The sequence below is a fragment of the Antechinus flavipes genome, chromosome 3 (genome assembly GCF_016432865.1).
Source record: "Antechinus flavipes isolate AdamAnt ecotype Samford, QLD, Australia chromosome 3, AdamAnt_v2, whole genome shotgun sequence".
NCBI lineage: Eukaryota > Metazoa > Chordata > Mammalia > Dasyuromorphia > Dasyuridae > Antechinus > Antechinus flavipes.
This window is the reverse complement of record NC_067400.1, coordinates 232,757,475-232,772,497: the sequence shown is the minus strand read 5'-3', so window position 1 is coordinate 232,772,497 and position 15,023 is coordinate 232,757,475. Positions and strand designations below refer to the sequence as shown.

The following is a 15,023-nucleotide window of genomic DNA, read 5'->3' as shown; positions in this document are numbered from 1 at the left end:
TGTATACCTTGTTCTAGAAATTGATGTGGAAAGGACATTGTATCAGAAAAAGGGTAAAGTGGGGGTAGTACATCTCATGAAGAGGCATAGGAAACCTATTATATCTGAGAGAAAGAATGGAGGGGGATAAATATAGTGGGTATCTACTGCCTTCAGAATTGGCTTTAAGTGAAAAATCTTAAGACATATTCAATCTATGGTGAAACTTCTCCCCCCTCATTGAAAAGTGAGAAGGGAAAAGTGAAAAGGGAAGGAATAAGCTAAGTGGAAGAGAATACGGGAACTGGGAGGGAAAGGGGTAAGATAGGGGGAGGAACTCTAAGGCGGGGGGAGGGATACTAAAAAGGGAAGGCTGTGAGAAGCAAGTGGTGCTCACAAGCTTAATACTGGGAAGGGGTGGAAAGGGGAAAGAAGGGAGAAAAGCATAAACCAGGGTTAACAAGATGGCAAGTAATACAGAATTGGTCATTCTAACCATAAATGTGAACGGGGTAAACTCCCCCATAAAGAGGAAGCGGTTAGCAGAATGGATTAAAAACCAGAATCCTACAATATGTTGTTTACAGGAAACACACCTGAAGCGGGGAAATACATGCAGGTTAAAGGTAAAAGGTTGGAGCAAAATCTACTATACTTCAGGTGAAATCAAAAAAGCAGGGGTAGCCATCCTGATCTCAGATCAAGCTAAAGCAAAAATTGATCTAATTAAAAGAGATAAGGAAGGGCACTATATCTTGCTAAAGGGTAGCATGGATAATGAAGTACTATCTATATTAAACATATATGCACCAAGTGGGGTAGCATCTAAATTCTTAAAAGAGAAACTAAGAGAGCTGCAAGAAGAAATAGACAGTAAAACTATAATAGTGGGAGATCTTAACCTTGCACTCTCAGAATTAGATAAATCAAACCACAAAATAAATAAGAAAGAAGTCAAAGAGGTAAATAGAATACTAGAAAAGTTAGATATGATAGATCTCTGGAGAAAATGTAATGGAGACAGAAAGGAATACACTTTCTTTTCAGCAGTTCATGGAACCTATACAAAAATTGACCATATTTTAGGACATAAAAACCTCAAACTCAAATGCAGTAAGGCAGAAATAGTAAATGCATCCTTTTCAGACCACGATGCAATGAAAATTACATTCAACAAAAAACCAGGGGGAAGTAGACCAAAAAATAATTGGAAACTAAACAATCTCATACTAAAGAATGATCGGGTGAAACAGCAAATCATAGACATAATTAATAACTTCACCCAAGAAAACAATAATAATGAGACATCATACCAAAATATATGGGATGCAGCCAAAGCGGTAATAAGGGGAAATTTCATATCTCTAGAGGCTATTTGTATAAAATAGAGAAAGAGAAAGTCAATGAATTGGGTTTGCAACTAAAAATGCTAGAAAAGGAACAAATTAAAAACCCCCAGTCAAACACTAAACTTGAAATTCTAAAAATAAAAGGTGAGATCAATAAAATTGAAAGTAAAAAAAAAACTATTGAATTGATTAATAAAACTAAGAGTTGGTTCTATGAAAAAACCAACAAAATAGACAAACCCTTAGTAAATCTGATTAAAAAAAGGAAAGAGGAAAATCAAATTGTTAGTCTTAAAAATGAAAAGGGAGAACTCGCCACTAACGTAGAGGAAATTAGAGCAATAATTAGGAGTTACTTTGCCCAGCTTTATGCCAATAAATTCGACAACTTAAATGAAATAGAAAAATACCTCCAAAAATATAGCTTGCCCAAACTAACAGAGGAAGAAGTAAATATCCTAAACAGTCCCATCTCAGAAAAAGAAATAGAACAAACTATCAATCAACTCCCTAAGAAAAAATCCCCAGGACCAGATGGATTTACATGTGAATTCTACCAAACATTTAAAGAATAATTAACTCCAATGCTAAATAAACTATTTGAAAAAAATAGGGATTGAAGGAGTCCTACCAAACTCCTTTTATGACACAGACATGGTACTGATACCTAAACCAGATAGGCTGAAAACAGAGAAAGAAAATTATAGACCAATCTCCCTAATGAATACTGATGCTAAAATCTTAAATAAAATATTAGCAAAAAGATTACAGAAAATCGTCACCAGGATAATACACTATGACCAAGTAGGATTTATACCAGGAATGCAGGGCTGGTTCAATATTAGGAAAACTATTAGCATAATTGACTATATCAATAACCAAACAAACAAAAACCATATGATCATCTCAATAGATGCAGAAAAAGCATTTGATAAAATCCAACATCCATTCCTAATAAAAACACTTGAGAGCATAGGAATAAATGGACTTTTCCTTAAAATAGTCAGGAGCATATATTTAAAACCATCAGTAAGCATCATATGCAATGGGGAAAAGCTGGAACCTTTCCCACTAAGATCTGGAGTGAAGCAAGGTTGCCCACTATCACCATTATTATTTAATATCGTATTAGAAACACTAGCCTCGGCAATAAGAGTCGAGAAAGATATTAAAGGAATTAGAGTAGACAATGAGGAAACCAAACTATCACTCTTTGCAGATGATATGATGGTATACCTAGAGAACCCCAGAGATTCTACTAAAAAGCTATTGGAAATAATTCATAATTTTAGCAAAGTAGCTGGCTACAAAGTAAATCCCCATAAATCCTCAGCATTTTTATACATCACCAACAAAACCCAACAGCAAGAGATACAAAGAGAAATTCCATTCAGAATAACTGTTGATACCATAAAATATTTGGGAATCTATCTACCAAAGGAAAGTCAGGAATTATATGAGCAAAATTATAAAAAAGTCTCCACACAAATAAAGTCAGACTTAAATAATTGGAAAAATATTAATGCTCTAGGATTGGCTGAGTGAACATAATAAAGATGACAATACTCCCTAAACTAATCTATTTATTTAGTGCTATACCAATCAGACTTCCAAGAAAATATTTTAATGATCTAGAAAAAATAACAACAAAATTCATATGGAACAATAAAAAGTCGAGAATCTCAAGGGAATTAATGAAAAAAAAAATCAAATGAAGGTGGCCTAGCTGTACCTGATCTAAAATTATATTATAAAGCAGCAGTCACCAAAACCATTTGGTATTGGCTAAGAAATAGATTAGTGGATCAGTGGAAAAGGCTAGGTTCACAAGACAGAATAGTCAACTATAGCAATCTAGTGTTTGACAAACCCAAAGCCCCTAACTTCTGGGAAAAGAATTCATTATTTGATAAAAACTGCTGGGATAATTGGAAATTAGTATGGCAGAAATTAGGCATGGACCCACACTTAACACCATATACCAAGATAAGATCAAAATGGGTCCATGACCTAGGCATAAAGAACGAGATTATAAATAAATTAGAGGAACATAGAATAGTTTATCTCTCAGACTTGTGGAGGAGAAAGAAATTTGTGACCAAAGATGAACTAGAGACCACTACTGATCACAAAATAGAAAATTTTGATTACATCAAATTAAAAAGCCTTTGTACAAATAAAACTAATGCAAACAAGATTAGAAGGGAAGCAACAAACTGGGAAAACATCTTCACAGTTAAAGGTTCTGATAAAGGCCTCATTTCCAAAATATATAGAGAACTGACTCAAATTTATAAGAAATCAAGCCATTCTCCAATTGATAAATGGTCAAAGGATATGAACAGACAATTTTCAGAGGATGAAATTGAAACTATTACCACTCATATGAAAGAGTGTTCCAAATCATTATTGATCAGAGAAATGCAAATTAAGACAACTCTGAGATACCACTACACACCTGTCAGATTGGCTAAGATGACAGGAAAAAATAATGATGAATGTTGGAGGGGATGCAGGAAAACTGGGACACTGATGCATTGTTGGTGGAGTTGTGAACGAATCCAACCATTCTGGAGAGCAATCTGGAATTATGCCCAAAAAATTATCAAATTGTGCATACCCTTTGATCCAGCAGTGTTTCTACTGGGCTTATATCCCAAAGAAATACTAAAGAAGGGAAAGGGACCTGTATGTGCCAAAATGTTTGTAGCAGCCCTGTTTGTAGTGGCTAGAAACTGGAAAATGAATGGATGCCCATCAATTGGAGAATGGCTGGGTAAATTGTGGTATATGAATGTTATGGAATATTATTGTTCTGTAAGAAATGACCAGCAGGATGAATACAGAGAGGACTGGCGAGACTTACATGAACTGATGCTAAGTGAAATGAGCAGAACCAGGAGATCATTATACACTTTGACAACGATATTGTATGAGGACATATTTTGATGGAAGTGGATTTCTTTGACAAAGAGACCTGAGTTTCAATTGATAAATGATGGACAAAAGCAGCTACACCCAAAGAAAGAACACTGGGAAACGAATGTGAACTATCTGCATTTTTGTTTTTCTTCCCGGTTATTTATACCTTCTGAATCCAATTCTCCCTATGCAACAAGAGAACTGTTCGGTTCTGCAAACATATATTGTATCTAGGATATACTGCAACATATCCAACATATAAAGGACTGCTTGCCATCTAGGGGAGGGGGTGGAGGGAGGGAGGGAAAAAAAAATCGGAACAGAAACGAGTGTCAATATAAAGTAATTATTAAATAAAAATTAAAAAAAAAAGAAATACAGTTGTAGAATAGGCAGATTTTATCCACTTATGTATTTTAAGGAGTCATATTCAAGGGAAAGGAAGCAAGGCACAGAGGATAGAGAACCAGCTTTGAAACCAGAAAAGCCTGGTTTTGAGTCCTGCCTTTTCCATGATGACTATGTGACCTGATTAAGTCCCTTATCACCTCTGTGACGCAGGAAACTCTCTAATATTATATGCCAACTGGGTAAAAAAAGTTTTTACATGAGAGGCTCTCTGCACTGTTGAATCACTGATTCAGTTTAAAAAAAAGTCTGAGCCCAATTTGAATCAGGTATTCCTAATACCCCATCCAACATTCAATCCATTGTACCCACCATATTTATTTTCACCATGATAAATATTTAAAGTTGGGGAAAGAGAGGGTGGAAGTTAATGGTAGGAAGAACGAATTGGTTATTTTTGAGTAATATGAAACTCTTCCTGGTTACAGCTACCCTTTATAAGAATTCACATCATTTACAACCACCTAATAAAATATTTCTGATTACATTGCATGAAAAAACTATAAGAATTCTTCTCTAAGTACACCCTAGTGACCTAATGATTACAGTTTTTCAGACTGAGGCAGGCATGGGTTGGATCTATTTCACAATCAGAATCTCCCTGTGTTTTCAGCAGGTCATATGCTAATCCAACTTGGTTCATGAAATAGATTAAATCATCATTTTAATAACTGACAATTTTTTTTTAGTTAATCACAAGGGAATTTTATTGACTGTAGAAAAACTGTTTATTAAAAATGTTTTGAGTTTATGGTTATTTAGGCAAGTATGGTTAGAACTTGTACGTATAAAACTGGGACATGATAGTTGATAGCTCTTCCATGTAAAAAAAAAAAAAAAAAACAAAACTGGGATATACCAGATCAGTCTTTGCTTGCATGAATTTGACAATGTAAACATCCAATGTTTTTTCCATCCTCATCACATGGGGCAACCTATTTCCCTTCTTTGTCTACTTCTTATTTTCAATGCTTCAAAGAGTATTAATTCACTGATAACAAAGCTTTTCCTAGCCTGTCAATGTGTAGACATTACCAACACTTGAATACTCTTTGAGGAGCAGAAGTTGATGTCCACATTCAAGGCAGAAAAACAAAAGAATGTCAACTGTCAAAATAACAGGCAAAATTGCTTCCCCTAGTTAAACAACTTTATCAGTAGAGAAATTATATTACCCTCAAATTTTCAATATCTTCTTTAACAATTATTTTATGTAACTTCCTTTCTGAATGCAGTCTATATTTTAACTAATAATTTTTTAAAAAAGAATAAAACAGAAAAACGGTTCAGCAAAACAAATCAGAACAGTAAACAGATCTGACAGCATGTGCCATATTTACACCCAAAGTCTCTTAAAGTTATAGAAACTTTCCTTAAGAATCTGACTTCACCTTTAGTTTAATGAATTGATCCTTCAAAATTGTTATATGAATGCAAACCACATGAATAAAAGTTTTGTTGAAAAAAAAAACTGTAAGCTGGTAACATTTAATACATAACTGGAAATAATAAGAGAAAGGGCACAAATAGAAATGTCATCAATTAATAGTTGAATGGTGAAATCCAGTTCATTTACTGAATGAAGTAAAGGAACTAAGGCAAACAAGGTAAATGACTTGCCTCGGGTCATGCAGCTAATGTCTAAAGCCAGATTTGGATATAGGAAGATGAATCTTCTTGACTCAAGATTTGGCACTCTACTCACTAAGCCATCTAGCTACCTGTGGGGTTTTCCTGGCAAAAATACTGAGGCTGTTTGCTTTTTCACTGGATTAAGGCAAACTGAGGTTAAGTGACTTGTCCTGGGTCACCCAGTGCATGAGTTTCTGAGGCTGGATTTTGAACTCATTTCTTCCTGAATTGGGGCCCAGTGCTCTATCCACTAAATCACCTAGCTGGCCCTAGTCAATGTGAGAAAGCCACAAATAAGTGAAAATTGTATAAAGAAAAGTGTAGATGGGTATCAGCCCTATTACTCTTCCATTCGAGAAAGTACATATGTAGGGAGAACTCACCAGTGGCAAAGACAACATTCTTTGAGACCAGTCTGTGTTCTACAATGGAGAACTGTGGAAGTTCAATTTTTTCCACACCTGTTACAGCCTTGTCCCCACCTCTCCAATAAAACTCAATGTCATCTGTTGTATAGCCATCTACCAAGAAGAAGGAAACAAAAAAAAAAAAAACAAAAAACAAAAAACAAAAAAAACAGAGGTATTAAGTCTTAGTCTGACAAAATTGTTTAAAAAATAAATTCAATCCTATTGCCATTTATTGCTATTGTCATGGCTAGCTCTGTGACCACATTTGGAGTTTTCTTGGCAAAGATACAGAACTGGTTTGCTCACTTTGCAGATAAGGAAATTGAGGCAAACAAGTTGAAGTGACTTGCCCAGAATCACACAGCTAATAAGTGTTTGAGGACAGATTTGAACTCAAGACTCCAACACTATTCACTGAATCACCTTTTACTATTATTTTTTAAAGTAAAAGTTTATGCAGTGTGTCAGTATATAAAATTAATTTATATGCATATATATGTATATATGTGTATATATATGTATATATATATATATATAAATCATTTACATGTCACATTTTCTTTTGACTTTGTTGAATTACCATTTTATCTGTTTTATACTAAAAACAGGGTGAAGCAATTAGCAATTAAATAGACTCAGATTATTCTCTAAGTACTCTAATAGAATTTGGTATCTTGGGGAAAGCTCTGGATTTAGAACCACAGGAATTGGGTGTAAATTCCAGTTGGACTATTCACTGTAGTGACCATGGCTAAATTAATGCAGTTTTTAGGTCCAATTTTCCTTTATTGCAAAATAAGGAAATTCAACTGGATTTCTTCTCCAGGAGCATTGCCATTTCTAAATCTTGTGAAACTGTGCATATTCCATAGATAAATGATGAAATTATATAGGAATTATATGGAAGCTTCCTAGGAAGATACTGAATTAAAATATATGTTACATATAATAACAATTATATATATATGTATATATATGTATATATATACATATATATATATGTATATTATTTTCCCCACTTACATATAAAATATTTTTTTTTTTTACATTTCTATGTGAAACTTTGACTTCCAGATTCTCTCTCTTCTTCCCCTTCCTACTGGCATTCCCTATTGAGAAGATACATGTGAAGTTCTGCAAAACATAAAATGGGAGTTCTTAACTTCTTTTTGTTTGTTTGTTTGTTTCATAGATCCTTTTGGCATTCTGATGAAGTTTTCAGACTTCTTCTCAAAATAATTTTTTTTAAATGCAAAAAAAAAAAAAAAACATGAGATTTCAGTGGAGATCAGTTAATTTGAAACAGTTATCTTTTTTTTTTTAAGTTCACTGATCCTAGGTTTAGAACTGTTGATTTTAATAATAGCAGTGAATAAGAAAATTAGATAAAAGTAGCACATCTAAACAGGAGACATCTCAAAACACTGAAAAGTTCAAAAGCTAAAGATACTTAGACTTTCTACAATGCAATGTTTAATAACTTGAGATTATTAGATATATGAAGCATAATTAAATTTTCCTGACATTGAGAAGCATAAAGCACTGATTTTTAAAGGGTGATTAAAAGTTTTACATTCAGGATGCTAGGAAATGCATTTTCCCAAACTAGATCAAGTAAGTAAAGATGGTCTATGGTTGAGAAAAGGCATAATTGCTAACTTGGACCAATCAGAGTAAATGTTTCCTATGATTCTGATAAGGCTAAACTATCAATAAGGACTTTGTTAATTCTGTTATAGGTGATAAGAAATTGTACCTTAGCATTAAGGATTGATTAAATTTGGTAGTTCAAAACTATCACCAATGAGGAAGCACACATTAAAAATTAAAAACAAAAAACAATTGATGGTGACTTTTCTTTAGAGGAATTGGGATAAATTGACATATCATTAGAACATAGTTTTAGAGATAAAATGGATGTTTTAGCCTAAGAGATTCCTTACCTCAAGTTCATAGACTGTGGGTAGATTTCAGGAAGTCCATAAATTTGCAGTGGAAAAAAAAATCTTTATTTTCATTTGGGTTCTTTTGAAATCCTGTGTGTTTCATTCTATTAAATTAAAAATATTATTTTTGAAAGGGATTCTTAGGCTTTATTGCCAAAGGAGTGGAAGATATAAAACAGATTAACATCTCAATTTAAAACATATTTCCTTATTCTATAGATAAGGAGAATAAGGCCCCAAAAGGTGAATTTACTTGCTTAGAGTACATAGCTGGTAAGCATGAGTCAGGATTTAAAACCAGGTTTTCTTGAATAAAATTCATTCATAATTCACTAAAACATGTATTGGTTTCTTTGGTCTTTTTAGTTATTAAATTTTTCCCATAAAGTATGTTTATGCATGTATTTATTTTTTATTATTTTTATAGAAAAATTCTAGAACATGGTCTAAATAATATTACCTTAAAATCTTCACATTGCAAGGAACATTAGAAACCATGTTGACCTGTGCATTACTCAGTACAAGTCTTTTAACCATCTATAATACTCTTGACAAAGAGGTCATCAATTCTCTTGAACACTTTCATTAATGGGAATCTCATACCTTAAAGAAATGGATTGTTTAATTTTTGATCTACATGAAGTTATTATGTTTTCCTTATGTTTAACTAAAATTTCTTTTATTATAATTTTGAATATGGTGACTAGCATAGTTCAAATATTATCCTGCTTTATATTCCTCCCTTCCCTGACTTTTCTCCTCCTCTTTTTTCTCCCCAAACAGAAAAAAATAAAACAAACAAACAGGTATAGCTTAGCTATTATTACCAGCATTTTTGAAAAAAAAAAAAAAAAAGAATTTCCCCTTATACAACCCTTCGAATGTCTGAAGATAGCTCTATCGACTCCTGAATTTTCTTTTTCTATATTTACATCTATAGAAGTTTAATTATTTCTCCCCTGAAAAGTAGAAAGAACACCAAATTTTGAGGCAGAGAGATCTGAGCTGAGAAATTTGGCTCCAGCACTCTTATTTGCCAGCTATATGGTTCTGAAAAAATCATTTCTCATTTCCATCTAGTTCATCTTTGAAATAGTTTTACTATTTATGGAGTTTTAAAAGAGAGAAGACAATATGACTTAATGAATAGAGTGCAGGTCTTAGAAGCAGAAATACCTATATTTAAATCTTATTCCTTTCTGCTTACCCCTTTCCCCACACTCAGACACACAAGGTATGTGGAACACAGGATCTCTTAATCTGTCACTTGTTTTCAAACTCCAATAAAAAAGGACTATTAAATGATGCCTAAGGATCCTTGAAGGCAGCATATTGACTTAAAAAACCATATATTAATGTTATCTATGTTCTTTTGTATGTTTATTTTGTTAAATATTTTCCAATTACATTTTAATCTGCTTTGGTTGCATTCAGAGTGTTATAGTTTGCCAGCCGTTCTCTAAGGTTCTAAGTTGGGTAAAAGAAGCCAAACTCTATAAGTAGAGGCAGTTTTCATACACAGAGTTCTCTGTAGTTGTGAAATCACAAATCTAGTCCCTATATCTATCTTTAATTGGGATAAGGAAGGAGAGAAAATAAACAAAAAATCTTTGTAAATTGTAAAACACTACATAAAGGCTCTTTCTATCAGGATGGTTAGGTGGTGGATAGCATGCTAGACCTGGAATCAGCAAGTCTCATCTTCCTGAATTCAAATCTGACCTCAGACACCCACCAGCTGTGTAACTGTACACAGTTTTGCCTCATTTTTCTCATCTGTAAAATGAGCTGAAAAAGACATGTCAAACAACTCTAATATCTTTGCCAAGAAGATCCCAAATGGGGTCATAAAGAATCAGATATGAGTGAAAAACAACCAAAAAACAATTAAACAACTATCCTTTCTGTTGTTATTATTATATGAAGTAATTTTAACACCCCCTAATTATTCTGGTTACTTTCCTCCCCAAACTTCAGTTTATCAATATAACTCTTTAAATCAGGGCTTCTTAAAATTTTTTCACTCGATTCACTTTTTGCTTGAGAAATTTTTATAAAACCCCAGATTTATAAGTATATAAAATGATATACAAATCAAACATTTAGTGATAATAAATCATAATTTTATGACCCCCCCACATTCAGTTATAAGACCCCCATAAGAAGTTGTAAAATGTAGTTTAAGAAGCTGGGATTTAATTAATATCTTAGTAGTATAATCAGATTTTCATTTTCCTTGAAGAGATTATAGATTTTAAATGCAAATTTTACTTAATTTCTATACTGTGATCTTTTGACAATAATATCTCAATCTATACAAAGATACTATAAAGACTATAATCTTACAAGCCTATAATGTGGGTCCAATAACCTTAAGATCTCAGAATCTTAGATTTTGACCTGGAATGGACCTTAATGGTCATTTGATACAAACCTCGACATAAAACAAGCAAGCAGAGATGTTAAGTGACATTCCCAAGATCACATTGTAAAACAAATGCTATTTTAAATTAAAATTTAAAAAAAAATCTATCTATATGAGCCAAAGAATTATTTCTCCAATCTGCTTTATATAGAAGTGCATCTTTGCCACTCATCAAGTATACACTAAATTAGATTGTAAAATCATACTCATTTTTACCTCAATTAAGAATTAATATTTTCAAGTCTAAATCAATTTGGACAAAATAGTAGCCTTATCTATGAATTACTCAAGGGGAAAATAGCATTACATAATGCTAATCAACAGTCTCTGGACACACAGAGCAGAGGGTCCATTTCTTTTTCTATTAGTGCAGAAATTGTCCTTCTCACAAAGGCACTCCAAAATAAATTATAAAATTTCTGAATCATGTTTAAGTTGAAATACATTACTATACTACAGAAACCACATATAAAAGTTGAGTTCCTAATGGTAATCTTCCCTCCCTCCCCCCAATCTAAATCCCAAGAGTACCCAAAGCAATGTGACTCATGCATTTTACAGCATTTTGTAAGCAAATTGCTTTGTTTGCTCATAAAACTCAATGGATTAAGATGGGGAGCATTAGCTTGCTTATGTTTCAGAAAAACAAATTGTGTGCCTAATCAGATTGGAATAGAGAACTGCTTAATAACACCTCTCAGCCTCATTTTCTTACCCCCCAGAAATAGCCACAAGAGAAATTAAAGCCTTCTCTATTCCTTTGAGACTTTTAACTATATCTGTCGATGAATGGAAAATAATTAGTATGGTAGCACTAAGGGAAACTGTCCTAAACCACTTAAGAGAACTAAAGGGAACACAGATATATACACACAGCTTTCAATTTCCAGAGTGCAGTTCTGTTCATCCAGGGGATATCTTCTCAAATCCATCATACATGCGGCTGTTGTTGTAATTCTACAATACAAGAAAGGAAAGGAAAATATTACTGCTAGGGCCAATAACGTCTTCCTATTAGTAGTGAAACCAATTTATAGAAAAACAAGGTTACACCTCATGGCAGACACATCTTCCACAGAAATTTAATGTTCTAAACTATAGAATTAAAACAGATTAAAAATTGTATTTAAAAAGAATAAGTTAAGGAGAATTAAGAAAATGAAACTAACATAGAAATTTAGTATTTTTATTAATCTGAGTATATTGCTAGATACCCTTTAATTTAAATTGTCAGATATAAAGTCCATATTTCTTAGTTTTCTTCCCTGCTTTAACTAACAGTTTTTCTGATTTTTCATTATAGGACAGTATAGTGGATAGGACACCAGTTTTGGATTCGGGAGGACATGGGTTTAAATCTGCTTCTGACATTTATTAACTGTATGACTCTGGGCAAGTCACTTAACCCTATTTGCTTTAATTTCCTTATCTATAGAATGAGCTGAAGAAGGAAATGACAAACCTTTCCAGTATCTTTGCCAAGAAAACCCCCAGTGGAATCACAGAGAGTTGGACATAACTGAAACGACTCAACAAGAAACAAGAGACATTGTATTAGGGCTGGGAATGGCAGGAGAGGAGCAAGGTACTCATTTATTATATGATATTATATTTTCTTTATTAGTGAACTGCTTCCAATCATTTTGTAATTATTTTGGTCTCTATGCATGTTCAAAATTATCCATGATGGATTCATTTTCTAAATAAATTATGCCCTAAATTGTCAATTTTTGCTTCCAAAGTGATCATTGTTTCAATCAATTTCATCGATCAGATACTCACCACTCATATCTGGATTCTGATTCTACTTATATATTTAGAACGTCTTAATATTATGTCATCTATTTTGTTCTAAAAGGAAGTTTGCCATTCATATTTATATTTTGTTCTTATGTGTCTGGATCGATGACAGGATCGCTGAATGGGAATATGCTGAGACTAAGAAGTTATTTGTGTTCACCATTTGATGAAGATATTTCAGCACAGCTATCTGTCATGGGGCATCTATTTTCCAAAAACGGTTTTAGGTGATTCTCATATTTGCCCCACCTGTCAGAATTTAGCTAATACAAAATTTGCAACTCAATTGCACTAATTTGGGCACTAATAGCTATAAACTCATCAATTTATTTATGTCACCTTTTAGGGAGTCCCTGGTATGGAAATGCCTTCTGCAAATGCAGACTGATTTTTCCTCTCTAGTTTTCAATTTAGAGATTTGCTTGGGGAAATGGGAAGTTTACTGACACGCCCACAGTCATATATCTAGTCTGTGAATAAGCATTGGAACCCAGGTCTTTCTAAGTCACCATACTGCTTTTCATTATAATCATTATCATTATATATATCATGAAAGAGTGAACAAGACAGAGATTGCTTTTTAATCTTTTATTGTGAAAAGTCTTAGACTAGCCTGACAGATGGGATTCTTGTCCAAAGCATTCAGCCTGAGGATCAGAGGCAGGGGACTTATATTTATTTTAACAAACTAGGGATTGCAAACAGAATACATAACCTGAAATGCAATCTTATAGCAGAAACAAAGGCAGATAAGGAGAAGTGAGGATACTAGCTGGGCAGACAACCCATAATTCCAGGAAAGGATGGTAATTTAATCTTGACAGGATTGGGGTCAAGATAAGAAGGTGAAGGATAGGAGACTGCAAGGAGAGGGGCAATATTCAAAAGGAGGGGGAATTATCCTAGCAAGGATCAAGATAATACACCTGGAGTTTATGACACAGTGATATGTAAAGGTGACCAGAGCTACAAGGTTTTTCTTGACTCAATTCTCCCAATTCTAATGGCAAGAAAGGAAGTTGGCTATGATCTCACTACCCAACACAATGGCATACCTATTTGATGTGGAAACCAGCTTTTCATTCTGATGAAAATAATGCTACTTGAGTATGAATAATGCTATCTTTTTAGGGAATTCATTATTCACATTAATTGGGACCTCACTCTGCATCTTCTCATAGATCTTATCTTCTGGGGACAAGCTTTCCCCCCATTACTACTTTGAATACTTGAAAACTTAAATTTGTCCCAGAATTCCCAAGTTTTCTATTACTATAAATATACCCCACACCTTCAGCTGAACTTTTAACAGCACAGTCTTTAGAAATTTGCCATTTGCCTTCTTCTGAATGACCTCTATACAATCTATATCCTTCATAAACTACCATACCTACAATGAGAAATGGGAACTGGCAGTAAAGTAATATGTACCCCATCCTTATCCACTGGAGATGCAGGAGGTTTGAGAAATGTCTACAAGTTATAGGTTGCTATTTTTTCAAGGAGTAGTGGGACACAGCATGACTATTTAGGAAGTCTAGCTGAAACTGAATTTTTCTAAGCAAATATAATATCTATGCCAAGTTGAATTATGTTCTGTAATATACAATACTCAAAGTGATATTAAGCTATTATGTAAGTGACAGAACATTTCCCAATTTTTCATTCAATACCATACTTTTAGCTTAATATTCCAAAATCAATAAATTTCTATTTGGCTTATTACAATGATATAGATTATTTTCATCTCATTCAGGTACAACCCACTCAGCCTTAAATTCTAGCAAATTCTGAGCTGAATAAGAATGCAACATCTCTAAAAAAGACTTTTAATGTGGGCTTCTTTATCTTCTGCTTGCCACCTGATATACTGGCCATTGGCATACCTACTAGAGTATGGCAGAAAGCATGAGATATTCTTTTATCTGTCTAGTCTAGTCTCCTTTTTCATTAGCATCCAAAAAAAAAAAAAATCTTTGAATCAACTGTGACTTATAAAGGAAATCATATCTTCACTTCTCTGGTAATGAGAAGGTGCTTGCTATCTTTGGAAAGATAAAAAAAAGAGACAATTTATTGGATGGCAGTTTTCCTCTGATAAAACTCTCTGAAACATATGTGTAATAAATCTTATACATTCTCTGCTACTAAT

At 33.3% G+C, this 15,023-nt stretch overlaps 1 protein-coding gene across 1 annotated transcript in view; it reads right to left on the bottom strand.

The window, feature by feature from the left end:
* Nucleotides 1–15,023, bottom strand: part of GABRB3 (gamma-aminobutyric acid type A receptor subunit beta3) — a 271,001-nt gene that overhangs the window by 47,670 nt on the left and 208,308 nt on the right. Inside the window, exons 5-6 of the mRNA XM_051984644.1 lie at nt 11,946–12,028; nt 6,674–6,811 (exon numbers count right to left, since the gene is read on the bottom strand). Coding sequence (XP_051840604.1) covers nt 6,674–6,811; nt 11,946–12,028 — 221 coding nt within the window. The remainder of the gene's footprint in view (nt 1–6,673; nt 6,812–11,945; nt 12,029–15,023) is intronic.